The sequence below is a fragment of the Pungitius pungitius genome, chromosome 9 (assembly GCF_949316345.1).
Source record: "Pungitius pungitius chromosome 9, fPunPun2.1, whole genome shotgun sequence".
In the NCBI taxonomy this organism is placed as follows: domain Eukaryota; kingdom Metazoa; phylum Chordata; class Actinopteri; order Perciformes; family Gasterosteidae; genus Pungitius; species Pungitius pungitius.
In genome coordinates this window covers 9,292,996-9,317,379 of record NC_084908.1, presented here as the reverse complement: position 1 = coordinate 9,317,379, position 24,384 = coordinate 9,292,996, and the positions used below count along the sequence as shown (strand labels likewise).

Genomic DNA, 24,384 nt, shown 5'->3' with positions numbered 1-24,384 from the left:
TAAAACAGCCCCCATCTGGTGGCGCGCTATCTCAAAGCTGTGATTCAGGACAACTTTTCCTGTCGGGTTACCGGTGTAATATATTTCTTTATTTATTGAACTGTTATTATTCACCTCGTCTTTGAATCATTATGGATTGTGTGGATTTTCCCAGAGTTCTGCCAAACTCCCCGAGGAAAGCACGGGGACAAATCCAGGTTGGTATTTGTTTAAGCTAAACATTATCAAAGCTATTGTCTCTCATATTTTTCCCTCTATAAACTAAAATAAGGCAACCTCACACACGGTGTTATATGGCTTTAGTAGTATTTATTGTAAAGCGTACCTTGCCATTTACGTTCGGCTTTGTTATGGGTGAACCACTTCCTAGTTTTAACAGCCTCCACTTTCTTCCGCAGGTCATCTTTGGACCGATGTTTTCAGGCAAAAGGTGAGTTATTCACGCACGATCATCGACTGAGCTCGTCTCCGAACAGGCGCATTTAGCTGTTGTTCACCTCTAATGTTTTATGATTATCTTGAGGATCATAACAATATTCCGCGCAAATTTGAACATGCCGCCAAATGTCCTTTGTTTACTCCGCTCCCTCCTATGTAATGTACCATTTGTTTTACAGTGTGCAGTTGCTATGCAGTAACACAATGCTTAGTAAATTAAGACAGTTTGTCATCGTATTTGACTGCATTATACTAAGCACTAATAACGTTACTTTGTACTTTTTACCTCACATCATCATTTGCAAGTTGAGGGGAAATTGGTGTAAGAAAATCTGACATGTTCGCTGACCATTGCATCGCCATGATTCACAAAAAATGCAGCGATTATCCCTGATATCAATTCAATTGAACTAGGGCTGCAACAACGAATCGATGAAATCGATTAGAATCGATTATTAAAAGCGTTGGCAACGAATTTCATTATCGATTCGTTGTGTCGCGCGACTATTATCTTTGAGTATTAAAAGAAAGTTGCGCGCGCCGCGCAGTACGGTGGCCGAGAAGGTTCAGACAAATACAAAAGCAACAACACAAACGCAAACGCCACAACACAACACGAACGCCAAAACACAAAATACAAAAGCCACATCACAACCGCAAATGCCGCAACGCAACACGAACGGCGCAACACAACACGAAAGCGAAAACGGAAGTAGCTGCCCACGGGAGCGAGCGTATTTTGGAGGAACGGAGCTGGAGGATGCCAGATCGTTTAAGAAGTAAGTGAAACATGATTCCTTGCGGCTACAGTTAAAGTAAGGAATCATGTTTCACTTACTTCTTAAACGATCTGGCATCCTCCAGCTCCGTTGTTACGTGCCGACTGGTTTTTGAACCTACTGGTTTGGCTACGCGTGCGTGTTTGTTTTGCCCCGACAGCGGCAGATGTTGTCTGCCTCGGTCACCTGATCCGTCACACATTCGCAAACATATTGCTGAAAATGTTCAGCGATTATGATTGTATAAGTGAGCACTACATCACTGCCACGTATAAAGAAATAAATAAAAGAACATACGTTTATTAAAAGATCGCCACAACCTGGATTCGAACCCGCAGTCGAGCAAAATAGCAAAACTTTATAAGACGGCGGCGCTACGCCGTCGGCCAACCGAGCTGTCAAATGCCGCTACTGATTTCACTACTTATCATGAAATTGCAAATCGTCAGTGGCAAGAACATCTTTTGGTTCAGGGTGAGCCAAGACAACTGGTTTTTGGTGGCGTAGCGTGAAATACATAGTTCTGTCAGGTTTTCTAGCACATTGCCCAAGTAGGATTACTCTCTTAATAACATCTAAACGCGTAGCCAAACCAGTAGGTTCAAAAACCAGTCGGCACGTAACAACGGAGCTGGAGGATGCCAGATCGTTTAAGAAGTAAGTGAAACATGATTCCTTACTTTAACTGTAGCCGCAAGGAATCATGTTTCACTTACTTCTTAAACGATCTGGCATCCTCCAGCTCCGTTCCTCCAAAATACGCTCGCTCCCGTGGGCGTTCCTCCAAAATACGCTCGCTCCCGTGGGCAGCTACTTCCGTTTTCGCTTTCGTGTTGTGTTGCGCCGTTCGTGTTGCGTTGCGGCATTTGCGGTTGTGATGTGGCTTTTGTATTTTGTGTTTTGGCGTTCGTGTTGTGTTGTGGCGTTTGCGTTTGTGTTGTTGCTTTTGTATTTGTCTGAACCTTCTCGGCCACCGTAGCGCAGAGCTGAGAAAAAAAAAGTTGAGCGCTCGCGCAGCAGAACATCGGAGAGACCCGTACTACTGTTCTGAAACATGCGGAGGAAGAGAAGCCAATGCGACCTAAATATTTCACACTGAAATGGGGGGTGCGGGTCCTAGCGGGCAACGGGGGGGGGGGGGGGGGTGCTGCGGTTTTCTTTGCAGCGCCAGTAGTTTTACGTTCTAATCGCCGCGCTCGACTTCAAGGTGTAACCTTTATTATTGTTCGGTCTGAAACGGCGCGCCCAGTGACGGGTGGTGCAGCAATATTGTTGTCCGGGTGGAAATCAGGAGAAAGGTCGGTCCGGGATATTTTCGGGAGGGGCTTTGAAATTCGGGAGGGTTGACATGTCTGATTGTAAGATATGCAAAAGCGACATGGCCTGGCACGGGAGCACCACAGCAATGATTCATGATTTTGTGCCTAATATATTTAATTTGGCGGCTGTAAAGTATACATCATGCGATGTGTGTATGTTTTTTGTGTTAGTCCATTTTATTTGCTTACTTAGGGATGTTCAAGGAGCAATCTGTTAGTGCAAAACATATTTAGAAAGTGCACAGTCAGTTCTATTTTTCAATAAAGGGTTGGAAATGAATGTTTTTACATTTTTTATTTTTTTATCCGATTCATCGATTAATCGAACAAATAATCGACAGATGAATCGATTATTAAAATAATCGTTAGTTGCAGCTCTAAATTGAACTGTAATATTTCCTCTTGCCTTGCAGCACTGAACTCATGCGCAGAGTGCGCCGGTTCCAGATCGCCCAGTACAACTGCCTGGTGATCAAGTACGCCAGAGACACGCGCTACTCCGGCACGGGCATGGCCACACATGACAAGTAGGCACCTTGTCATCAACAGTTTTATTCTGCTTTCATTAGAATGTGTCTAAACCCTAAATGGATTAAATCGGTCTTGTTCACCATGGTTTCCTTTTATTCAAATAAATCATACAAATATTTGGAAACCCCTTTAGGAATTTGACATTAGCAGCGTAGTGACTTGAGAAAGAGCTTGTAGAAATTGGTGCCTTTTGTATTTACTGCACACACCTTTATTGCATTATAGTTCAGCAACTGGAACCAACAAAAACCTATAAGTTTGCCTTCTGTCTTCTCTCTTTTAGAAGCACAATGGAAGCTGTACCAGCGAATTGTCTGCGAGAAATTCGGCCTTTGGCATTAGAAGCCTGTGTCATTGGCATTGATGAAGGGCAGTTTGTAAGTACATAGTTTCCTCTTCTTTACCTTTGGTTGCTTCAATTGAGAACAAAATGTCCTAAGGACAAATCCCCCACTAACTGTTGTTGTTGTAGTTTCCAGACACAGTGCAGTTTTGTGAAGAGATGGCAAATTTAGGGAAGACTGTCATTGTTGCCGCTTTGGATGGAACCTTTCAGAGAAAAGTGAGTCTTTGTTTTTGTGGTAAACATTCACAATTCATAATAAACACACTGGATGCTGCGGAGGCAGATAGAGCTCCTCTGTGAGTGTGGACGTAGCGAAATGCACAAGACGAGAAACTGATTAACGGTGGATCGTGAAGAACCTGCATGAGCAGCATCATAAGAGTTCAATGTGCTCATTATTCTTCACTATAGTGCGTCTATTCTGTCCTAATGTGGTTATACCGTCATCCATTAAGCGGTACTTAGTGCTTTTCTGCTTGTCCTGTGCATTCTTGTAGCCGTTTGGAAACATCCTGAACCTCATCCCTCTAGCGGAGAGCGTCGTGAAGCTCCACGCCGTCTGCATGCAGTGCTACAAAGAAGCCGCCTACACTAAGAGGATAGGAGCCGAGCAGGAGGTAAGGAGGCAATCCTTTAAAAAAAAAAGTAATTAAGTTGACCAAAAATTGCTTCAGAACACTTTTCTGAGTTCAATAAATGACAAACACTAAATAAATCATAGCTGGAGGTGAGACCCCCCCCCGCCCCCCCCCCAGACCCTTTTTCTTTAATCAAATTCTTCTAAACCTTTCACGGTTTTTCCTCTGCCACAGGTGGAAGTAATTGGAGGAGCTGAAAAGTATCAGGCGGTGTGTAGAACGTGTTACGGAGGTCTGGTGGTGGACAAAGAGAACCGGTCTCCTTTCAGGAAAGAAACCCCACAACATGTCCTCTCTGGCAAACTAGTGGACTCTGCGATTCCAAGGAAGCTTTTCTCTTCACTCAATCTCTAGTGTGTATTTTTTAATATGGTTTGAAATATTTATGATTTCCTTTTTTTAAAATTGACTAGGCACTTAAAGGACCTTGAAAATGAGGGACCAGTTTAGGTTTCACTGCAGTTGCTTGGATTTCTCAACATCTTTAACTGTAACCGAATGCTGACCAATCTAAAGGTTTTTAACATTATCCCATGTATAACAAGTTTTCTGTTTGTTATAAAGAAAACATTAAATGTTTTATCATATTTATCAGTAGTTTTAGGTTAAATTAGATTTTTTGTCTCCTTTTTTAAAACGTATTTGTTTTGAACTCTAGGACACAACTGTGATTTGTAACTAAATGCCCTCACGTACTACGGGGGACCAAAATAACCTGTTTAAATCCGGCCAGGCTCTGAAACTACAGTTAGGTTGGGGAGGAATATTTTCATCCTTAGAACATAACCGCAGTGCAGATGCCACAATAACACCATGTGAATAATAATTCACAATAATTGATATCACAGTGAAAATTGGGCCAAAGAGGCAAACTTAGCTGTTTCTATACGTCGAGGACGATAAATTGTGTGGCCTTTTATGTACTTACTTGAAATTATTTTCAATAAGTTACGTAACGGACACTTTAACTGCACATTCACGCGTAGTTGCATGATGACAAGCTGCTGTTTGCACTAGCAGATTTTTAAATATCACCTGAAGAGCAGATTAGAGACCTTCCAGCCTTCACAAGAAGAAAACCCCCACAAGGGAAGCTATGATGCACAGCTTAACTTTAATATTGAATCATGGCACAGTTTATTTTCCTTTCCCCAAACCCCTTTTAATGTTACATTTCTTATGAAGGCACAAATGACAAATAAACATGTGTTTTTCATATGGATTGGCTTCCCTAAGTTGCGTGTGATTTTCATTTCATGCAGCCTTCAACAATTCAGATTAAGAACCCTGTAAACAAAACGTCTTACACCTTGCAGGGCTGTCGTTTGCAGCCATACGGGGGATTTCTAATCGCATGTCTATTACAGAAGAGTAATTCATTAACTAGGTGGACAAACCTGTTCAGTGGTTTTATACATTGCCCTTCCTCCAGTGATTGAAAACTAGCAACTAGTTTAAAACACCAAGTATGAACCGCCAATTACTGCCTCCACAGGTTGGCACACGTAACTCAGTTACCGACACAGGTTTGTTATATTTGCATGGATCAGAGTTGAAGTAATAGAGGGGTTCTGTGTTTTCTCCTGTCACAACAGGACATTGGAGTGGTCTTTAAAGCTTGTTGAGGCGGTCAACCAAGGAGCAACATTACCGTAGCACAAAGATTACAAATCTTAAGGGTGATTTTATGGCTGAGAAACTGGCACGATTTGTACATAACCAACGTTTTACAAAAAAACTAATCCACTGTGAACATGAACAATGAACTGAACCAAACAAGCAAAGAAAATCAGGCACATGGCGGCTCTGTAAGGTGAAATCTATGTACAAATGTGGATTCTCCGGTTCCACCAGAGAGTGAAGAGGAACACATTCTTCACAACGTCACGTATGTGACCTTTGACCTCCTGGCTACAATCTAACTACCACCACCCTTCAGGATCAGCCCACTTGAGGTAAAAAAAAACAAAAAAACACCGTCTTTGCACACAGGTCTAAAGTCAAAACAGACTGACGCCTTGTATATCCACAGACCATTTGTCGTAAACAGCGTTGTATCTCGTCCCTAACTTGCAGTTGCGCTGCTCAGGCTCGTGGAACTGCTGAATCCATCGTAAAACCACATCAATATGATCCAGCTTTGAGTCTGTGCAGTACAACTACAGCCAGTGTGCCAACAGATGATCTGGTCCATGTGACCTCCCTTTGTCTCAGTAATTCGGCGGCAGGTATTCGGCGTTACCATGCGCCTGCGGGTTTGGCGTGAAGGGCGGCTGCTTGTGCATGTCAGGCACGCTGCTGGGATAGGAGTTGTAAGTGGTAGGGGTGTAGGTAGTGGGGTTGTAGGAGGTGGGAGCGTAGGTCGGAGGGTAAGGGGTGTGCTGATCTGGTGGCTGCTCTGTGTAGGTCGGGATGGTTACTTGGTTCACACCGCGGCGGAAACGGATGAATGCAAAGTATGCCAGGATTCCCTGTAAGAAGAGGAACACATGCCCACGTTATCACCATTATTTACGTTTTATTTTGTATAGCGTGTTTGAAAAGGAGGGGGATAGAGGTTTTGTTTATTAAGTGGTAGTGTCAACATAAACTTGCAGAGGCCTGAGGCGTCTTATTGAAGACAAGCCTCCACAATCACATTTAATTATTGCAACATTTGTTATGTGTTTGAAGTCTTCGGATGAGAGGAACTTGAGCTTCAGTGAAACTACAGTTTTTCTAGAAATATGAAGATAGTTGTTCAGCTGCGGACTGAAGCGTCAGATGTTCCCATCAGTAATTGATCGTACTTTTACCAACAACTTCATGTGTTATTTTTTATAAAAGTCGGACGGGAAATACAATACAATAATTATTAATGTATCAAGTATTTTACAAGTTGTTGTACCAGCTTGAGTTCAAGCCAGTGGTGGCTTTAAAATGAATAATTATACACTCTTTTGCTTTCTTGTGGATGATTAGATGAGATGTGCCGTGTAATTAAAAAGGACAACAGCAGTCCTGCTCACCCATGTGGCGATAGAGAAGAATGAGAAGGCCACAGTGGCTCGTGCTGCGTCCTTTGGGACAGCGGTGACATCCAGAGTTTTAGTCCACTGGCTGGCCAACAGGCAGAAACAAACCATCCAGAGGAAGCACCATGCCCCTATAAAAACACACACAGATGCATTAACACACACAGATATAAAATGTTTTCTTTTGCTTACTGGATGAACAGATATCAAGTGTGAAAATACAGTTTGGAAAATTAAACTCCTGTGAAAATAAACAATGTCGAACGAAAAACAAAGGGCGGCCCTGTCTGCTCTAACGAGCCACAAGCTGTTTTTCAAACTACAACTTCTTTGTTTCCTTGAAGAATGGCCGACTGTGAACTGTGGCGCGCACAGCGGACGTTGCTACCGAGTCAAACAAAGAATAATACAGGTCATGTAATGTCCGGAAAAGAGGCAGCGATACGTTGCTCGTTACGACAATTGCAGGGGCTTTCTGTTTAGAGAAAAATAATTTGTATATAGGTTGATATGTGGTGACCATGTTAACAAACATTAGCTCCTAATACACATAGTCACGTTAGCGTTCACTTGGAGTCGGTTTAGTAAAATATTTTCTCTCCTTTAGCTCTGGTTTTGGTCCCCACCAACCCTAGTGTGTGATATGATGTGATGTTTGGTGATGGTCAGTGACTTTTAGAAAAGTTTATTTCACTCTAAACAGACGCCAGACAAAGATTACGCTCTTGCTCACCTGAGAATCCCAGGTCGGCCATGACGGCGTACTTTCTTTCCTGTGCGCTGCTCATAAAAGGCAGGTAAACGTCCAACACCAGGAAGGCCACACATGCCAGGAAGGCAATCACTCCGATTCCAATGGCGTAATGACATGCTGAGTCGTTGTGGTTGAAGATGCACTTTACCTCAGAACTGTCGACAGAGTTGATATATCCCTCGGTTGTGATGGTAGCAAACACCACCAGGGCAAATATCTGCATTGAAGCAACGAAAAAAAGTGTCCTTCAATGATTTGGAAAGGCCCAAATAGAAATAGAGGTCTTTTGAAGGAGAAACAGTGCCGGCACTTCCAGTTTATCCATTAACTTTCAATTGCATACTTTACAGTCCTGCTGGTCACTTTGGTTTTCATGCGGATTTGCCTTTGGGATCAGTTCACGAAAGCACAAGATGAAAATCTACAAGCAGACAACCTTACTCAAAATCCACTTCCTTGGTCGTGCATATGTAGAATCTCTGAGATCTGGAGCGCTGCTGTCATAAGATCAACCACAGAAGAATAATAAAAGGACTGTGGCCTTCATGCTAAACATATGGGATTACATTTTTTTCTTATCATATCGCTTACTGTTAAACCAACGGCTTTTGATGCCTGAGGAGTTTCTCGAACATAAACACAAGCAAATACTCCAGACAATTCAAAATACATTCACCCCATGACAACATTTGCAAATCCACAGGTGTAGAACTGAAAGCTAACTTTACGGAAGACATTTGCTGAGAAGACGTCCGTTGGTTCCTCCTCTGGTTACCCACCTAAACATGTGACCTACTTCTGAGTGCAGCTGCCTGCCATGTGACTCCAATGACTCTACAAACCCCACAAACAACGCTCATAATGAGCCTGACAGGAGGATAGACAGGGACAGAGACACTGTTTGATTAGAGGGAAGCATGACGAGGGCGAGAGAGCAAACAGGCCGCAATCCTGCTGATGGGATGAGATGGAAAGTACCAAAAAGTAGCAGCAGACATTAGGGAAGTGAAATTGGGGCATTCTCAAAAACAATACAACCATGAGAGAGAATGATCGTTAGTGGAGCAAATGGACATTTCTGTGTGTTGTAATAAGACTGATGGAAAGGGTTCGGGTGCCAAGTGACTGATGATATAAACATGTAAAAACGGCCCATATGTTCATGCATTATGTTTTTTGGGGGCTTATTCTGCTCTGTCAGTTGTTTGTAAGTAGCACAAACAACACAGAGCCTTCTGTTTACACAATGAATAGTTAAAGTGAAATGATCTCCCTTAAATATAGGCTGGTAGTTTTATAGAATGAATAATCCCCTTTTGTGTCATAAAGGTTCAGGTGGAAAAAAGATTAAAATCAGCAGATAAATATGGGGATCTAGTCAGTGTGAATGTGAGATAAGCATAACTGAATCAACGTGTGTGTTTGTGTGTTAAGGGGGAGATCAGTGGCACAGGAGCAAGGGCCAACAGGGTAAAGTTATCACCTTACCTGTCCAACAGCCTCTGTTTACCAGTGACACACATCATCTTGAATACATTTCCCCCAACACATAAACACTAAACACTCAGCAGTTGTGGTGTCCAAGGGCACATTCCGTCCTCATCTACCACGCTGGATAATATTCTACAGTATCCTCGGTTAGCTGTGTGTTTTCTAACACCTAAAATCACCCTGCATGTGTATTAGCCAGAGGCCTACATGAACCAACTAAATGGAAATCAACCCTAGTCCCTGTAATTGTTTTTTTAACCCGGTAGGTGTTCATGGACTTTACGGTTTAAACCCAATTGTTGCTCTGAAAACACGCAGAGTTGCAAAGCATTACTGCAAAACCTGTCCGGAAACAATTCCATTTGGAAATTTCCAGCTTCGTGTCTCAACCACAAAAACAAATACTTGGCACAAGCCTACCTAGCAACAGGTGATCAGCACCAAGTGCTTACTGCCATGTTTTTATTTAACAATATAAAAGTCTAGTAGCAGAAAAGTCTTCGTCGACTGTCCCAGACACACGGACATGAACAAACAGGTCGGTGTTGTGCTTCTCTCTCGTCGTCTCGCAGTTGTTTCGACGTCTTCTGTCCTCTGAAAACAGCAGTGTTGACCTGTGCTGTCTCGCACCAGCTGGCGTGCAACACGACGCCGCGCGGACCCGCTGCACAGAGCCACCCGTTGTTCTGCCAGATGGGAAAAAAGCATCGGGGGCTTTTCAGCGCTCCGCCGGAGCCACTTTGCGCGCAGCGAGGCGCGCGCACCTGCTGGATCGGACCTGGTGCGTCTTTTGACCCTTTTGAGCACACGCACCTTAAAAATCTCCTACGCCTACGGCGCACTCACCCAGCTGAGTATCCGCACGATGGTTTGCGGCTGTCGGATAAACTTGTAGAAGTCAAAGCCTCCTCCGGCGAGAGAAGCCCCGTACGCGCTCGCACCGCCCGTCTCCTCCATATGTCTCTGCAGGTTACCTCACAGCGGAGATTGTTTCCCAAACAGACCGACTGTAGAGCTCGCTGAACTAAACTAAACTATGCCGCTGTCAACTCTCGTCGTGGTGCCTCTCCACGTGAAGACCAGTGCCACCCAGAGGAGCCGCTGCGCGTCGGAGGGGGCGGAGCTCGGCGGGTAAGCAGCCCGGAAACAAGACCACGAAGCTTATCATTATTGTTTATCACCACAGATACTTTAATCGGTCTAATGCATCACACTGCAAGGACGTTGAGAGCACGAGCAGACAGTTCAACCATAAACTGTTTGAACCCTCAGGGCCCCTCAACTGGTTCATCCTCCAAAGACTCCTCTTCCTCAATTGGGGGCCATTCATCTGAGGAGGCCCCGGATGCCTGCAGGAGAGAGCAGAGTTGTACTTCTTGCGTGTTTGTTGATTCCATAATGAATTCTGGTTAATTTAGTTCTAACCTGATCAAGTTCAACACCACCAACCGCTTTCACAAAGTCGGCGTTGTCGTTGTACTCTGATGGATCCTGGAAGGAAAGAGAGAGCGAGATCTGTGTCAGTATTTATGCTGGAGGTTAAACAGTGTGCTCGCGGCCGAGTGGCTCAATGAGAGGCTTTTGAAAGATGGTGAGGCACAAAAAAATATTGACTAACCAGCTCGTCCTCATATGCGGCTGCCAGTCCCTTCATCTCCAAGCACAACCTGAAAAGGACAAAAAGAAAGTTGTCACATATTAACTTTAATTAAGTGCATTAATAAAACAAGATTGTAGATGAACCCGACTGTACAGTAAGTGATCTGTTTCTTTTTAGAAACAGATCACTTCTGTTCTCCCTAAATCTCCCTCAGGGAAAGATAACAATAGCACAGCTCTCTTCGTAAGAGGAAGTAGCTTTGAAATGTGGCAGTCATTTTTAAGGTGTCAGCAACAATCAGCGATAAACAACTCACAGAGAATTTCCTCCATACTGCCTTCGTTCTGCAACAAGAGGGGGGGAAAATGATCAATCCTCTATGAGGAGGGAGCTACACTGAATTAAAACTAGACTCCAGAACTCACTGAATATTGCTCCAACCAAACAACATATGGACACCAGGGCAACCAGGCAGGTAAAACTTCCAAAGACAACGGCCACCACCAGGACCGGGAGACGATTCAGCACTGGAGGAGCCAGAGGAAGAGGAGGAGATGAGGCCAGCTCTCACATGTTTTCCCTGACTCAATCAGTGAATAAACTGTACCTTTTTTATCCAAATATAGCTCATTGCTACTGATGGAGCTGTTGCTGTCGAAGCTGTCCGACACGTCACAGTGGTACGTTCCAGCGCTGCTCCGGCCCACCGACAGCAGGAGTATGGATTGTTCTGGAGGCTGGTTGACCACAAGGTAGAAGCTTCCTCTGTCGCGTAGGAGGGTTTTGTTGAGGAACCACCGGTACTGGGGAAGGGATCCATTCGCTGACCGGCAGTAGAACCTCACGCCGATTACAGCGTAGTTTTCTACGTCATAGTCGTAACTCATCCTCACAGGCCCACCGACCGGAACTGTTGGAGACGTTATGGATCAGAAAGGGAAAGCCTGGAATAATATTAAAGAAAGCGGTGTGTGCCACACCGTCATGTCAGCAGCTTCAAACATTTCACGTACCAACTTTCAGCGAAATCTGCTGGCTGTGTTCGACCTGGTCTCCGTTGCTCGCCTGGCAGTGGAGCCATCCCAAGTCCCGGCCCAATACCAGCGGAACCTTAAATGTCGCGTTTCTCTCGTTAACTGTTACGTTGGCAACCAATTCTGTCGTGTTGTACACTGAAAAGGTGACAGGTGGGGTCCCTTTTGTTGAACGACAGGTGACCTTGGCAGAAAAGTTTTTGGAGTCTTCCTTCAACACGGTGAAGGAGATGTCCGGGATTGACACCCTCTCTGAGGGAGTAAGATGTAGCAGAATGTTCAATGAAATGATGAAACCATTTCACATCTGCAAACTTTGAACCTGAGAGTTATTCATTGCAGCTGACCTTTGAATGTGATCTGAACCTCAGAGCTATTGGCGGTGAAGATGTTTGTTGTGTTGAAGTGGTTGGTGGCGACACACATATAGGATCCGCTGTCTTTCGAAGTAGTTCTGAGGATGACAGATCATCCCGTCATGGACCTATCACACCTTTAGTCACACACTTGGCCTCGATGAAGAAAAGGCAGTGTTGAGTGTTTGTTGAGGAAAATGAGTCACACAGGAACTTTCTTGCATTTTAGCACTCTTTTCTGTCTGTGTAATATTTAGGGCGTCCCTTTGGTTCATCTATCCATTTACATTTTTTTTCAGGGTTACAAATCTCTCAGTATTTCTCAGGTACTTCCGGAGTTTTAGCTTTCTGTCTAACGAATAAAACAAACAACTCACATGTTATATAGTGAGCTTTTGGGGTATTTATAGCCATAATAGCTAACTGTGTCCAGTCTAAATACTACTAATACTACTAGCCTCATATGCTGCTTCTAGTTCATTTAAAACGTAATAACTCTCAGCTAAGTGGGAAAAAACCTGCCTCCGACCAAGTTGGAGATATTATACATTTCTGAGATTGATATCTGAACAAAAATACACACAACAGTGTGGTGGATAACTATTCCTTTAATAATTAAGTCTCACACCCCTTAAATTATTCCTATTTTTCTGCTACTAGGACTAACATCTACTACAGCTACTTCTACTACTCTGTGACGGTTATCGACACATTGTACACCTTATCACTAGTGCATTACTCGCTGCCAACAACGTATAGGGCACCAGTTTTATGTTAGCAACAGCACATTCAGCTGCTCACAACACCATGGCAACCATCTACTAAAATCTCAATGGGTTTCCACTAACCTGGAGATGAAAAGATTTTTATCTGCAACATTGTGGAGCGGTGATGGTGAGACAAGCTGTCCATTCAACAGCCACTTGTAGGAGACATGATTTCCAGCAATGTGTTCACAGCTTAGCTTCAGTGTCTCCCCTTCAAAGAAGTTATTGCTTGATCGAAGGATAATCCTTGCACCCTTCACTGGCTCTGCAGGACAGATACAGACAGACTGAGATCCTGGTCTCATTTCGAACCAACAATTCTTCTAGGGGAGGAGGGAAGTAATTTCGTGCCCAAATACGACTACTGTGGCTTGATGGATGACGATGCTATTTGAACATATCAGCAACTATTGGATGGGCCGTCACAAAACTTGTAGAGATATTCATGTTCCCTAAAGGGTGACTCCTGCTGACTTTGATTATCCATTGACTGTCACATCATCATATTAAAGGGATGTCCTTGTTGTTGTGTTATGGAAACATTATGGTTGTACTTGCGTTGACCAAACAGCTGGGTGTCATATATTTGCAGGGAGTCTGCATTAAATTTCCAAAATGCTTATGTAATATTTTCTGAACTCTTTGTTTTGTAATTCTTTATTTTTTGCCGGAGATAAATCTAACGGGTTCAAATCAGTTTGGTTGAGAGACATTTGGCCCAGAGGCAGGTTACAGTACAATAGACAATGATGTTTGAGAAAGGCTTTCCAATTATTTTGTTGAGCTTTTACTTGCAGAAAATGTTACTTCTACAAATTAAGCCATGTACATATGACATAGAACACATCCATTCGAAATAAAGAGACTCACCAATAACCTTCAGGTAGTGTGTGTAGCTGATAGTGGGCTCTATGTTAGAGTTGTTTTGAACCTTGGCCACACACTCCAGGTAGCCCTCATGGAACGGTTTGATTACCTGGGGAATTAATGCAACCTCTCCGTTCAAGGAGGTGTATTCGCCCAGCAACCTGTCACGGTTATCCTTCCTAGAAAATGTTGATGATTAGAGTAGTTTCCTGTCATTACTTAAAGCATTTTAATTTAGTGGATGGATTTACTGTTAACCAACACTCACTTGAATAACTGAAACAGGACCGTTTCATTCGCTGGGGACAATTCTATATCACAATGAAAATCTACAAAGCTGTTCACCAGAGCTTCCGAAGGGCTAATAAGTCTTGGACGCCCCAGAGTAGACTGGCCTATCAAAAATAAAATAAAACTGCACACAAACACTCAACAAAAAGACATTTAAAAGACAAAAAGAGTTGCATAATTCACTGAAATGTACTGACGCACACTCAAAAATGACTTACTGTTCCCCTTGCTACAGAAGCACAACCCTGTAGAAAGGAAGACAAAATCAAGAGGTTTACACCAGCATGATGTTATGAAATAAGTGTACTGCAGGGCAGTTTGTGAGGAGTAGCTTACCCAGCATGACCACAAAAAGGGAAGCAAACATCCCTGAAGGCCTGTCTTTAATATGACTATACACTTCCAATAGGATTACACCACGCTGTGTTATGCAGGCGTCTTGACAGCTTTGACGGTGTTGTAAAAAGTCCCCCTACCTCCCCCCCCCCCTTCACACACACACACACACACACACACGCACATACACACACACACACACACACACACACACACACTGACTTAGAAACGGACATGTGGCTGATAGTGATAAACTCACCCCTCCCTGCTCCATCCCCCTTTGTAACATCACGAGTGTACTTAAAAATGTTGTGACATATGTGACAAAAATGTGGGTGTCAAAACAACAACTTAAGTTTGAGAATTTGTGGGGAGGTGAAGGTGTAATCAATTTACTAATATGTTTTATTGGTTTCATTTTTAAAAAGAAGATCGGCAACAAAATACATATTGGAATACTTTATTTTTTGCTTTGAATATAATCTCTCATTCTTTTATTAGTTTAGTATTAGTTGAATACTGCACCAGTTCTTATAAGCGACATTGAAGTTCTGGAAAAGACAAAAAATGAAGCTGCAGATTTTGATCAATTTTCATGAAGAGGTCATAGAAATGAGGAGAGGTGGAGGTTCCTCCTGTTTCATACAGTGATCTAGATCAGAAAGAGCAGAGATAACAGTCATGTCTTCTTGTTTATACATGAGCCCAATTGTTTCTCATATTAGAACATCACTTCTTTCCAGCATACAGATAAGGTTGATATTATTGTCTTTCCCAGAGACTTTACAGTGAAATATCATTTTCTTCTATTCAATTATAGAAAATTAAAGGACTTATAAAGTAAAGAATTACTCAACTGCACGTCATATGACACTAATTCTAAATCACTGTGTTTACACGAAGGATAAACATATGAACACATGCGGCACGGCCGTATACCTGATTCTCAAAATCAAAAATCAGTTTTTGGACAAAGTATCGTCCTGTTTGCGTCCTGCGTGAGATGTCTGTGCCGACAGAGGAAACACATCAGAACTGGGAAAAGGAAAGAACAAAAGTTGGTTAAAGAAGTTGACTTGACTCACAGAACAATTAACTTTCAAAGGGTCTAAAGACAGAGCTTACTTTGTTGTAGCAACTTGGGAGTGAGCTGTGAAAGAAATTAACATTAATATAGTTAAACATCTCCGGTGGGTTCATTTCTCTCTTGGATACAAATAGACACACACACAGACACACACACACACGCACCGTGCTTGTGGTCAAACATCTTGTAAACACAACCGGCACCCACTGCGAGCATCAGAAAAAAGAAGCAGCAGAACACTATGGTGACGACTTCAATGGTGTTCAGAAAAACCTCTGTGGAGGAGAAGGGACGAGGTGACTGAAGTATTACATACTGTAGAGGCAGCCATCAAGGCATTCAGACATACATGAGCCACTGTTTCATTGAAGTGAATCAGAAAATATGTCAAAACTGTTGGCTTATACTGTACAATATGTGATACTTTTAGGGGGGTGGCTCATTGGAGGATGTTGAGGCTTTTATTCAAAGGTCCTGTCTGAACAACAAACAAAATTGTGATGTGGAACACTTGAGAGGACAAATAACGCACACAAAGATGTAAACGCATTAGAAGGGCATTTGTCGAAATGACCAGGAAACTTCTTGAAGTCGCAGCCGGTTTCCTGGCAGCCCTACAATAACAAATAAACTCCACGCAGACTCAATACATGACTCATACCAGCACAATCCCCTTGTGGTTGTTTCTTTACAAACGTGTATGTTAGTCAGCGTTAGAAGTTTGTTAGGCAGATTTGGTGAACTTTGGACAGAACCAGTCCCCCCCACCTGACTGTAGCTTACACCTCACCTGTGACTCCCACCAGCACGGCCGCACTCTCCACCCAGGCACCGGAGTCATTGTAGCTGTCCCTGGCCCTGCAGAGGTAATACCCAGACTCCTCTGGGCCAAGTTTGGTCAGAAAGAGGGTTCGTCTACGGTCATCTAGGGCGCCGTGATACAGGACGGGGTCAGTGTGGGAGCCTGCATGTGTCTCAGAGGGACGGCTGGATTTGTTCCAGAGCCAAGAGATGTAAGGGAAAGTTCCTCTGCTGACGTGGCAGCTCAGCTTGGCAGCAACTAGTTTGGAGTCAGCACTGTAAAGATATTCAACTTCCAGTTTCACACGACCTCCGACTGGCACTGGACGAACGACCGAGGGAGGAGAGTGACAGAAAGGTTAAGGGAGAGAGGAGAGACGGGTCAACGATCACAAACAGACACATCTCCTACACATGTCGGTGTAGTTCATACCCATTTCCAGAGTCACAGGCTCACTCATCAACTCCTGCACCTCAGTCTTCACCTGACACCGAGTGGCGGTCATTTCCTGCCTCGGTGTCATGGCGACGGGGAACCAGGCAACGAGGGATTGAGCGCCTGTGATGGATCCCGCCTCTTTGTCATTAACAGAGAGAGAGATGTTGACCGGAGGACTCCCTCTTGTTGACCAGCACGTCACGTTGCCATACCAACTCGCTCCCTCTTTGAAGATGGAGTAAGAGATTTTTGGTTTTGAGAGGTAGACTGGTGGAGGAAGACGGGGAGAGGGATGATACAGTACAAGTTACGCTAAAGTGAAAATACATTCGTTTCTGGTAGGTTTTTTGTCCCACACCTTTGACTGTCATCTGGACCTCTGGGCTGCTGGAAACCCTCCTGATGTCCTGCACCTCGGACCAAGCCATGCAAGAATAGTACCCAGCATGCTCTGGAGCTACCTTCCCCATCACTAGCTGGTTCCCATTGAGGAGAAGGGGAGGAGAGGTTAAAGATGTCACCTCCTTCCGGTTGAAAAACCAGGTGTAGAAAAGGTGGGAGCCCCTTGCAACACTGCAGCTCAGTGACATGCGTGACCCCTCGTACGCGACAGGCGGGTAGGGATCAGAGGTCACTCTGGTGTTTGATGCTGGAGCTAAAGGGCGGGGAAGGATGGGTGGTTGGATAGGAGAGACGGAGGTCAAGTTTGAGAGTGTCTCCAGTGAAATGTGATTCTCTGTGTGTGTCACTCACTGACTACACTCAGCCTGATGCTGTTGCTGACTCCTGTCCTTTCTTCTGTCGTCGCCTTGCAGTGGTATGACCCCTCCGACGTTGCAGTGACCTTCAGGGGAAATAAGGCCTTTTGGTCCCCTTGGAGGCCAGCGTTTACGGCGATTAGGACGCTGCCGTCCCTAATCAGCTCATAGGTGACTGGCAGAAAGGAGTCAGGTTCAATACAGCGGAAAATCACCCTGGAACTGAGGTATGCCGCGTCAGGACCAGTCAGCACTGGCTGAAGCGAGATTGATCCACCTGAAGACAGACATGGAGGGTAGAGCCCGGAAATTCAACCATAACAAGTTTTAAAGTGAGTAAGAGCAGGTGCAGCCACTTATTTGGGGATTTTAGGTTTTGAAATTTAATATGGGAAGTTCTGAACCAACTTAAGATCAGTTAGTCAGGGTAGCACCAGATCTTACTAAGCTCCACTTCTAACGTACTTATCCTGATGAAGACACTCGCCAGAGCTGAAAAACAACAACAAAATTAAAATAATATCAATGAATATTTATTCATGTTGCTTTTTTTAAACTTTTTGATTAACTCACCCAAAATTGGCAGTATATTTAAAGTTTGTTGATTCTTCATAACAGTGCTCCACATTTATCTTTGACATGGTTTCTCCAAAGCTTGGTTCAATATACCCATGTACTTGTGTGTGTTTGTGTGGGTGTGGGACCTTACGATTGTGTTACAACGAGGGGTGTTACACATGTGTTACAAACAGATAACATTTTAGACGGAATGTCTGGCTTGAATGTAAGCAAGACAAAAAAGCTCGAAAATGCACACCGGACAAAGTTTTAATGAGCCACACATTTTTAAATAACTCAGTTCAGGTAAAGGTACATTTATTTAAAAAAAATCTACTATGACCGTAATATAACATCTTAATGAAATCCTCATTTTTGCATATCACTGTTTGGCGTTCACACAAGGCCCTAAACATAATGAAAAGATCTTTTATTATCAACAAACTTACAGCAGAAGTTAGAATACATGCTCTGAATGTTAGGAAAAGACGTGGTGAAGTGCTTTTCTCATCTTTGCATATTGTGTAACTGAAACCGTCCTTCTGACTAGTTTCAGCCACCCGGAGGCCTGCGCCCATCTGTTGTTGACAAAAAGACTGATTTAATATCCAAGCTTAATACTATATTTAATTGTGTGGATGGGAGAGCTTGTCAGCTTGGGGACTTTAATCAGGTAGTATGCGTAAAGAGTGTGTGTGTGGGGGGGGAGGTCTCGGGGGCGGGGTCCTCTTCGATGGCGGTGGGACACCCTCTTTGGGGCTTTCTCTGACGTCTGAGCACGGTGGCATGCTGTTTAACCAGGAAACGCTTATCTGAGCTGCTCTGTGAGACAAAACACATACAAAAGTATAAGTCCAGCACGCACACAAATACACTAGAGAAGCATAACAACACACAAAAATAAAAATAATGTAAAAATATTGCAAGTATGGCTAATCAATTGCAGCAATTCAAATATCTGCTTCTGGTATGTAGTTTGTGTTTGATGACATCATTTACCATAACCAGCATGTCTTTCAGTCTCTCGATGGCCTTCTGATTGGCTTGTCCCCGTGACACATACGAGGTTAAGATTATACTAGAAGAATCAAGATCAGGAGATCAGGAGATAAGAAGAAAGGACTAAGAGTGTACTCTAAAAAAAATGTTTTCTTTGCATACTTACATCTCAGCGAGTAAGAGTGGCAGGGCGAAGGCCTCAGAGGTCAGGTAGCGCAGTGTGGTCTGAGCTGGGCTCGGGAGGCTGTTCATACACACTCCTGTCACATTAAACACAGTTGCTCCATTTCCAAATGGACCACAGGAGGACCTAGGCAGAAAAAAACAATTTTTAAATTGACAATATACAAAATTCAACAGCTAAATAAACAAATGTGGTGCAAAAAAAGATAGCTGACAGTGTCAGCAAGTATGTGAAAATGAATAAAGTGCATGTACTTGTCAGGTGTGGCTTCTTGTTGGTGAAGGTTGAAGCCCAGCGTGATTGCAGCCATTATGAGACCGACCAGCAACATGAAGTGGAATAACACAGAGGAGCTGGAACCTCGAAACATCCTCCGCTCTGCCACACAGCACCGCAGAACAGTGAACTGAAGAGTATTGGAGAAAAGGACATGAACATTGCTGGGAAGTGTTCATATATATATCACCAAATGGATTATCCCCCTGTTGCCTGGCAACGTCATGGTGACAACAGGATTTCTGTGAATATTCTAAAATCGTTTGTTTAAAAAGTTGACTCTCTTTGGAATAATTTACGTTATTAACAAACAATATAATCCATCTGAATTTGGAATAGTCACCATATTTAGTAATTTAGTATTGATTTGGTAATTTTACATTCATTCAAACATCAATTTCAGTGTGTTTACTGAATAGCGTTTTCATATTTTTTAGTAGTTTTTTTTTCTTTAGTAGTATTTAGTTGATTTTAGATCATTGCTCTTAGATGTTTTGTGACATTTGTGCAAGTACAGGATGCTAGACCAGATCCAAGAGACACAACGGGGAGAGAGATGTGAGTTTAGACAGTTCATAACTCTCATATCACACACAACCTTTTGGATGTAGAAGGTGGCCATCAGAGTGACGGTTCCTATCAGAGGCAGTAGGGGGCAGTAATAGACTCCCACCCAGGACACTGTCTGACTGTACACCAGATCCAACACTTTGAAAGGGATCAGGAATCGTTGTTTCCCTAAAAGCCGGACCAGCAAGGATGAGGGGTACTTCTCCTGCAGCAGCCTGTCAATCACAGGAAAATGAATGACTCTATGCATGGCTTGGCTTAGTGAGCATCATTCTTTCCTTAGATTAGACAAACTGTTGTTAAGAGATCAATCTTTCCATTCAAACCACATCGATGACTAAAAGACAAACAGGCTCCTGATCTCAAACAAACCCACTTCCAGGGATAGTTCAAGAGAAATGTGCTGCATAAAGTGGCAAGGAAGTTGAAGATACACAGTTTGTACATCTCTCTACCAAACACGTTCTCCCTGCAGCGAAAAGGATTCTGTAACAGAAAAATGGGTTAAGAAGAGACATTAAAACCATTGATCTGGTCAGTGTCCAGGACATGAATCCATTAACTCACTTGATGAGGCTCTGTAGTTGGGAAGATGAGATATAAGTAGATCCCAAGTGAGGCCAGCTTCAAGAAGACGCTCCTGAAGAAAAGACAGGGTGAACACGCGCAGATCTGTTTGTGTGTGTTTTTTTGTCTGTGTCGCTGTCTTTATGTCCAATTGTGTTTATCTCCCTGTGCACGTTACCTCACGAGAGTGGCATTGACCTGCATGGTGAAAGAGTAGTCCTCAAACGAAGAGATCGTTCGGAAAATGTGAGGCAGGACTAGGTTGACAAAGGTGATGGCGATGGGAGGGAGGTACTGCAGGACCAGGCTGAATAGCCAGTAGCCCCCACTCTGAGAAAGACAGCCAAATGGGGAAATATCATCACAGAGGCCTGGACGGGCCCAGGACACACTGTGAGCAAACCGGCATGAAAGTCTCACCTCCTTCTGGGATGTTTTGGCGGCATAGTTGATGAGACAGAAGGCTCCGGCCAGCAGTAACAGAACCAGCAGGTTGAGGACAAACCGGAGCAGGTAGAGACGCACCGCCTGTCCAACTGTCCTCCGAGCCTTTCGCAGAGAGAAACTCTCCTCCTCCAGAAAGAGCTGAGGAGGGACAGAGAGGGAAAACCTCTCAACTGTGAGCGTCTACCCTGTTTGAACTCAATCAAAATCTAAAAATGGTAGCATACACAAAGAACTATAATGAAACAGTATATTTACATAAAAGAAAGCCCAGAGAAAAGTAACAATGTATTTTTGTTGTTCAATTTTGTACATTTATTTTTCATTTTTGAGTGTGTGAATACATCTGTTTTGAAAGACAGGTGAAGCGTCACTGAATAGTTTGATTTTGATAAATTGAGGCACTACCAATTAATTCAACACCATGACGGCCTATCAGACCCATTATTATCGTTTTGGGAACAACCTTAAGTGGGCAACAGGTTTGACAGATTCACCGTTTGACCAACATCTAGCATGTAACCGTGGCAATCTAGAGCAGCCCCATCACTGTATGTCTGAAATATGTGCACCCCTTCACCTTGAGGTCATTTCTGATGAAGCTTTGTTTGAGAATGGCAGCAGAAGGGTCCTGGATGGTGAAGTCCCAACCACTAAAGATCTTGTAGCTCACGTTGGTACTGTAACGCTTCCCCAGCATCCAGGTGTGCTTGTAGCCAACCGTCGTTCTGTCAAAGGAGTTTACAGATTAAATAAGCTTCCTCTAAGATGCGAGGGAAAATGGCTATTGAAAGGTACTTTTGCAATTACCGACGGACCACCATGATGAGGCTGAGGATGAGGATGAGGAACATTCCAGCGAGGTAAAGCAGAGGCGTATTCAAGCACTGCAAATTCAGGGAACCACGAGTATAAAACCCGAAGAAGACCGGAGAACGATCCAGGTAGCCCTGTAGAAAGGAGAAGATATACTAAGTGACAGATGTATATCACATACAGCCCACAAGCACAAGCAAACAAGCTTTTACCGATCCCAGGAAGAAATCCAAAACCGAGTCGTTGCCTCCAAACCTCAAAGGCCCTGTAATACCACAGAGAAACCGACAGTGTTCACACAGGAGTCTTTTTTGAGTTGTAGATGATTTAATTTGTCATTGCAGGGGACTCACTACTGCTGTTGCTCCTGCCATAAAATGCCGTAGGCCCCAGAATGAAACCCCCGACCAGAGCACAGTGAAGTATGTTCAAGTAAACCAGGTATCTGAGGAACACAAAGTAAGCCTTCACGCCAACTCCGAACCTGCCTGGAACAGCACAGCGAGGGTTAGAATTTTAAAATGTGTTGTGGTGAAATCTTCTTGTCATGGTAATACAATAGACTGGAAACCAACAAGTGGCAATAAAAGTCCTTAAAAGTCCTCATAATCATACACGTCTTACCTTCGATGGCGTGGAGCGTGTGCTGCCATGGCAACAGGCCTGATAGAGCTCCTCCCATTTGGTCCCAAACCCTCTTCCTGTTTATGCTTTGGCTCCGCCTCCATGACTCCCAGAAACCAATATTGCTGATTTGCATCTTCCTTCTATCCCTAATGAGCAGAGTCAATAAGATATTTCATTAATGTCTCTTTTATCTTAACTTGTAAAACCCTGTGCATAAAAATACTTTAAATGGAATATTATGCATTGCAAAAGAGGCGAACAATCTCAACATATCTCGCCATATTTAAAGGAATTGTATGCTGTCTGTAATTATCCCTCCGAAAGACTAATTATCAAGGAAAAAAAGGTAACAAGAAGTAATGTGAGCCCCCTGCTGTGGCCGTCCTAAAAAGAGATATTAGAATGATCTCCCCCACCTGGCGCCTCTCTTCCCCTGAATACACATGACCAGGTTCCTGAGCGGCTGTGTAAAGGCTTTGTCTTTGGGTCCGGTGGACAGGTAGCCATGGCCGATCCTCTCTGCTGCTTCTGGGCCACCCTGGTGGGTCTCGCTGGCTCCCCACAGAGCCTGTCTGTCCTGCTCGGGCCGGCTGGCCTGGATGCTGGGCAGCTGATCAAATATCTCTGTCTGGTAGTACTCACAAGAGTCCGACGACGCGGTGGAGATAGTGCTCTCCTCTTTGGAACACATGAATGAGATTAAAGTGCATGTTCACATACAAGATGTTTCACATAGCTCATTTGTTTCAAATTACAAACCACGGTCACACTCACTGTTATTATGAATCTGCTGATTATTTACTTTATTTAAATGAGAAAGTAGTTTAGACGGCCGAAAATCACATCATCAAATATGTTGTTCAATTGGTTTGACATTCCAAATCCCCCAAATATTCCATTTAAATTGATATGATAATTTATTGGGGACTAATGTGTTGTGACTCGTAATCACACCTGGTATTGTTGAGATGTGCATTAAACATGTGTATATTATCTGTGTTATGACAAATATATATTAAATATATATTAAATATAGGCTTGGAGCCTGAGACAAATTATGTTAAACAATATCTGAAATAAAGGAGAACCAAATGCATATCCATTTGCATTCGTTTTTTCTTTTTTTGCCTCTATATAGCATTGGAATGGTCTTTTAAGCCGTTACAAATAAATTTAAAAGCTCATGCAACTCCTTAATCTCACGCACACACAGAAAACACAAACGGCACATTTTGGTTAAATCTTTCTGTTACCTGAAAGCAGTCTCATGAAGTTGACAGCATTGTGCTCCTCCATTTTATTCTCCGTATACTTCCTCTTTAATCTAAATTCTTCAGAAACACCTCTTCAGTGAATAAAGCACCAGTTGGCAAACATTGCCACCAAAGCTCAACTCAAACTGAAAAAAATGTTACTTCTGCATTCTGCATCTAAAAATCCTGCTTTGCCCTCAACGTCAAGACCCTCGAGCGGATGATCTGGAGTTACTGTTGTTTCCGAAAGTCCTGTTTGCACGGCTCACTCTCAGGCAAGTCGGGTAAATGTTAAAACTGTCCAAATATGACTTTGTCTGACAGCTTACAGGAAATCACATGACAGGATGCAAAAACAGGTGTCGCATTGGTGGCTGAAAACATCACAAATTATTTCACAATATTACAAGAAATACCTTCGCACACACATTTAACTGAAACAAA

General features: G+C 43.4%; 5 protein-coding genes across 7 annotated transcripts; 1 reads left to right on the top strand and 4 right to left on the bottom strand.

Moving 5' to 3' along the window:
- The first annotated feature begins 19 nt into the window (after positions 1-19).
- Positions 20-5,176, top strand: tk1 (thymidine kinase 1, soluble). Its single transcript, XM_037472283.2, has 7 exons — positions 20-197; positions 399-430; positions 2,950-3,063; positions 3,351-3,444; positions 3,540-3,629; positions 3,911-4,030; positions 4,226-5,176. The coding sequence occupies exons 1-7, from the start codon at positions 132-134 to the stop codon at positions 4,403-4,405; spliced, it is 696 nt and encodes a 231-aa protein (XP_037328180.1). The 5' UTR covers positions 20-131; the 3' UTR covers positions 4,406-5,176.
- On the bottom strand, positions 5,147-10,406 carry syngr2b (synaptogyrin 2b). Its single transcript, XM_037472282.2, has 4 exons — positions 10,157-10,406; positions 7,799-8,036; positions 7,060-7,196; positions 5,147-6,522 (listed from the first exon to the last, which is right to left on the bottom strand). Exons 1-4 carry the CDS (start codon positions 10,265-10,267, stop codon positions 6,262-6,264), a joined length of 747 nt encoding a protein of 248 aa, XP_037328179.1. The 5' UTR covers positions 10,268-10,406; the 3' UTR covers positions 5,147-6,261.
- A 71-nt stretch (positions 10,407-10,477) lies between these two features.
- On the bottom strand, positions 10,478-14,689 carry si:dkey-93h22.7 (Fc receptor-like protein 3). Of its 2 annotated transcripts, XM_037472281.2 has the most exons (13): positions 14,562-14,689; positions 14,444-14,470; positions 14,203-14,329; positions 13,938-14,113; positions 13,149-13,332; positions 12,292-12,398; positions 11,924-12,196; positions 11,518-11,820; positions 11,336-11,437; positions 11,227-11,254; positions 10,929-10,977; positions 10,736-10,801; positions 10,478-10,659 (listed from the first exon to the last, which is right to left on the bottom strand). In XM_037472281.2, the coding sequence occupies exons 1-13, from the start codon at positions 14,590-14,592 to the stop codon at positions 10,579-10,581; spliced, it is 1,554 nt and encodes a 517-aa protein (XP_037328178.2). In that variant the 5' UTR covers positions 14,593-14,689; the 3' UTR covers positions 10,478-10,578. The 2 variants fall into 2 exon arrangements, 1 of the variants encoding a protein (XP_037328178.2); XR_005120347.2 differs by lacking the exon at positions 11,227-11,254 and having other exon boundaries at positions 10,585-10,659.
- A 223-nt stretch (positions 14,690-14,912) lies between these two features.
- On the bottom strand, positions 14,913-17,239 carry LOC134132744 (uncharacterized). Its single transcript, XM_062564607.1, has 6 exons — positions 16,883-17,239; positions 16,439-16,771; positions 15,813-15,923; positions 15,687-15,711; positions 15,501-15,596; positions 14,913-15,213 (listed from the first exon to the last, which is right to left on the bottom strand). The coding sequence occupies exons 1-5, from the start codon at positions 16,971-16,973 to the stop codon at positions 15,521-15,523; spliced, it is 636 nt and encodes a 211-aa protein (XP_062420591.1). The 5' UTR covers positions 16,974-17,239; the 3' UTR covers positions 14,913-15,213; positions 15,501-15,520.
- A 690-nt stretch (positions 17,240-17,929) lies between these two features.
- On the bottom strand, positions 17,930-24,252 carry tmc8 (transmembrane channel-like 8). 2 transcript variants are annotated; one of them, XM_037472962.2, is made up of 17 exons: positions 23,941-24,252; positions 23,104-23,365; positions 22,685-22,833; positions 22,414-22,548; positions 22,273-22,325; positions 22,055-22,194; positions 21,825-21,972; positions 21,221-21,385; positions 20,979-21,130; positions 20,801-20,873; positions 20,610-20,719; positions 20,262-20,448; positions 19,642-19,793; positions 19,370-19,513; positions 19,204-19,282; positions 18,220-19,026; positions 17,930-18,138 (listed from the first exon to the last, which is right to left on the bottom strand). In XM_037472962.2, exons 1-16 carry the CDS (start codon positions 23,981-23,983, stop codon positions 18,874-18,876), a joined length of 2,145 nt encoding a protein of 714 aa, XP_037328859.2. In that variant the 5' UTR covers positions 23,984-24,252; the 3' UTR covers positions 17,930-18,138; positions 18,220-18,873. The 2 variants fall into 2 exon arrangements, with proteins under 2 accessions (XP_037328859.2, XP_062420590.1); XM_062564606.1 differs by lacking the exon at positions 23,941-24,252 and having other exon boundaries at positions 22,414-22,505; positions 23,104-23,236.
- Positions 24,253-24,384: the final 132 nt, after the last annotated feature.

Bases quoted from the DNA above. Each gene is read 5' to 3' on its own strand.
- tk1 (XM_037472283.2), top strand. From the start codon at position 132: ATGGATTGTGTGGATTTTCCCAGAGTTCTGCCAAACTCCCCGAGGAAA. The intron at 3,064-3,350 runs GTAGGCACCTTG...TCTCTCTTTTAG, and splicing joins GGCATGGCCACACATGACAA to AAGCACAATGGAAGCTGTAC. The intron at 4,031-4,225 runs GTAAGGAGGCAA...CCTCTGCCACAG, and splicing joins GGATAGGAGCCGAGCAGGAG to GTGGAAGTAATTGGAGGAGC.
- syngr2b (XM_037472282.2), bottom strand. From the start codon at position 10,267: ATGGAGGAGACGGGCGGTGCGAGCGCGTACGGGGCTTCTCTCGCCGGA. The intron at 7,197-7,798 runs GTGAGCAAGAGC...GTGTTTTTATAG, and splicing joins GGCCGACCTGGGATTCTCAG to GGGCATGGTGCTTCCTCTGG. The intron at 6,523-7,059 runs GTGAGCAGGACT...CTCTTCTTACAG, and splicing joins TCTTCTCTATCGCCACATGG to GGAATCCTGGCATACTTTGC.
- si:dkey-93h22.7 (XM_037472281.2), bottom strand. From the start codon at position 14,592: ATGTTTGCTTCCCTTTTTGTGGTCATGCTGG. The intron at 12,197-12,291 runs GTCAGCTGCAAT...TTACTCCCTCAG, and splicing joins GGTTCAGATCACATTCAAAG to AGAGGGTGTCAATCCCGGAC. The intron at 11,438-11,517 runs GTACAGTTTATT...TGGCTCCTCCAG, and splicing joins GCTATATTTGGATAAAAAAG to TGCTGAATCGTCTCCCGGTC.
- LOC134132744 (XM_062564607.1), bottom strand. From the start codon at position 16,973: ATGACACCGAGGCAGGAAATGACCGCCACTCGGTGTCAGGTGAAGACT. The intron at 16,772-16,882 runs GTATGAACTACA...TCGTTCGTCCAG, and splicing joins GCCTGTGACTCTGGAAATGG to TGCCAGTCGGAGGTCGTGTG. The intron at 15,597-15,686 runs GTAAGCTCTGTC...TCCTTTTCCCAG, and splicing joins TCCCAAGTTGCTACAACAAA to TTCTGATGTGTTTCCTCTGT.
- tmc8 (XM_037472962.2), bottom strand. From the start codon at position 23,983: ATGGAGGAGCACAATGCTGTCAACTTCATGAGACTGCTTTCAG. The intron at 20,720-20,800 runs GTGAGTTAATGG...TTTCTGTTACAG, and splicing joins CAACTACAGAGCCTCATCAA to AATCCTTTTCGCTGCAGGGA. The intron at 20,449-20,609 runs GTGGGTTTGTTT...TGTGATTGACAG, and splicing joins CTCTTGAACTATCCCTGGAA to GCTGCTGCAGGAGAAGTACC.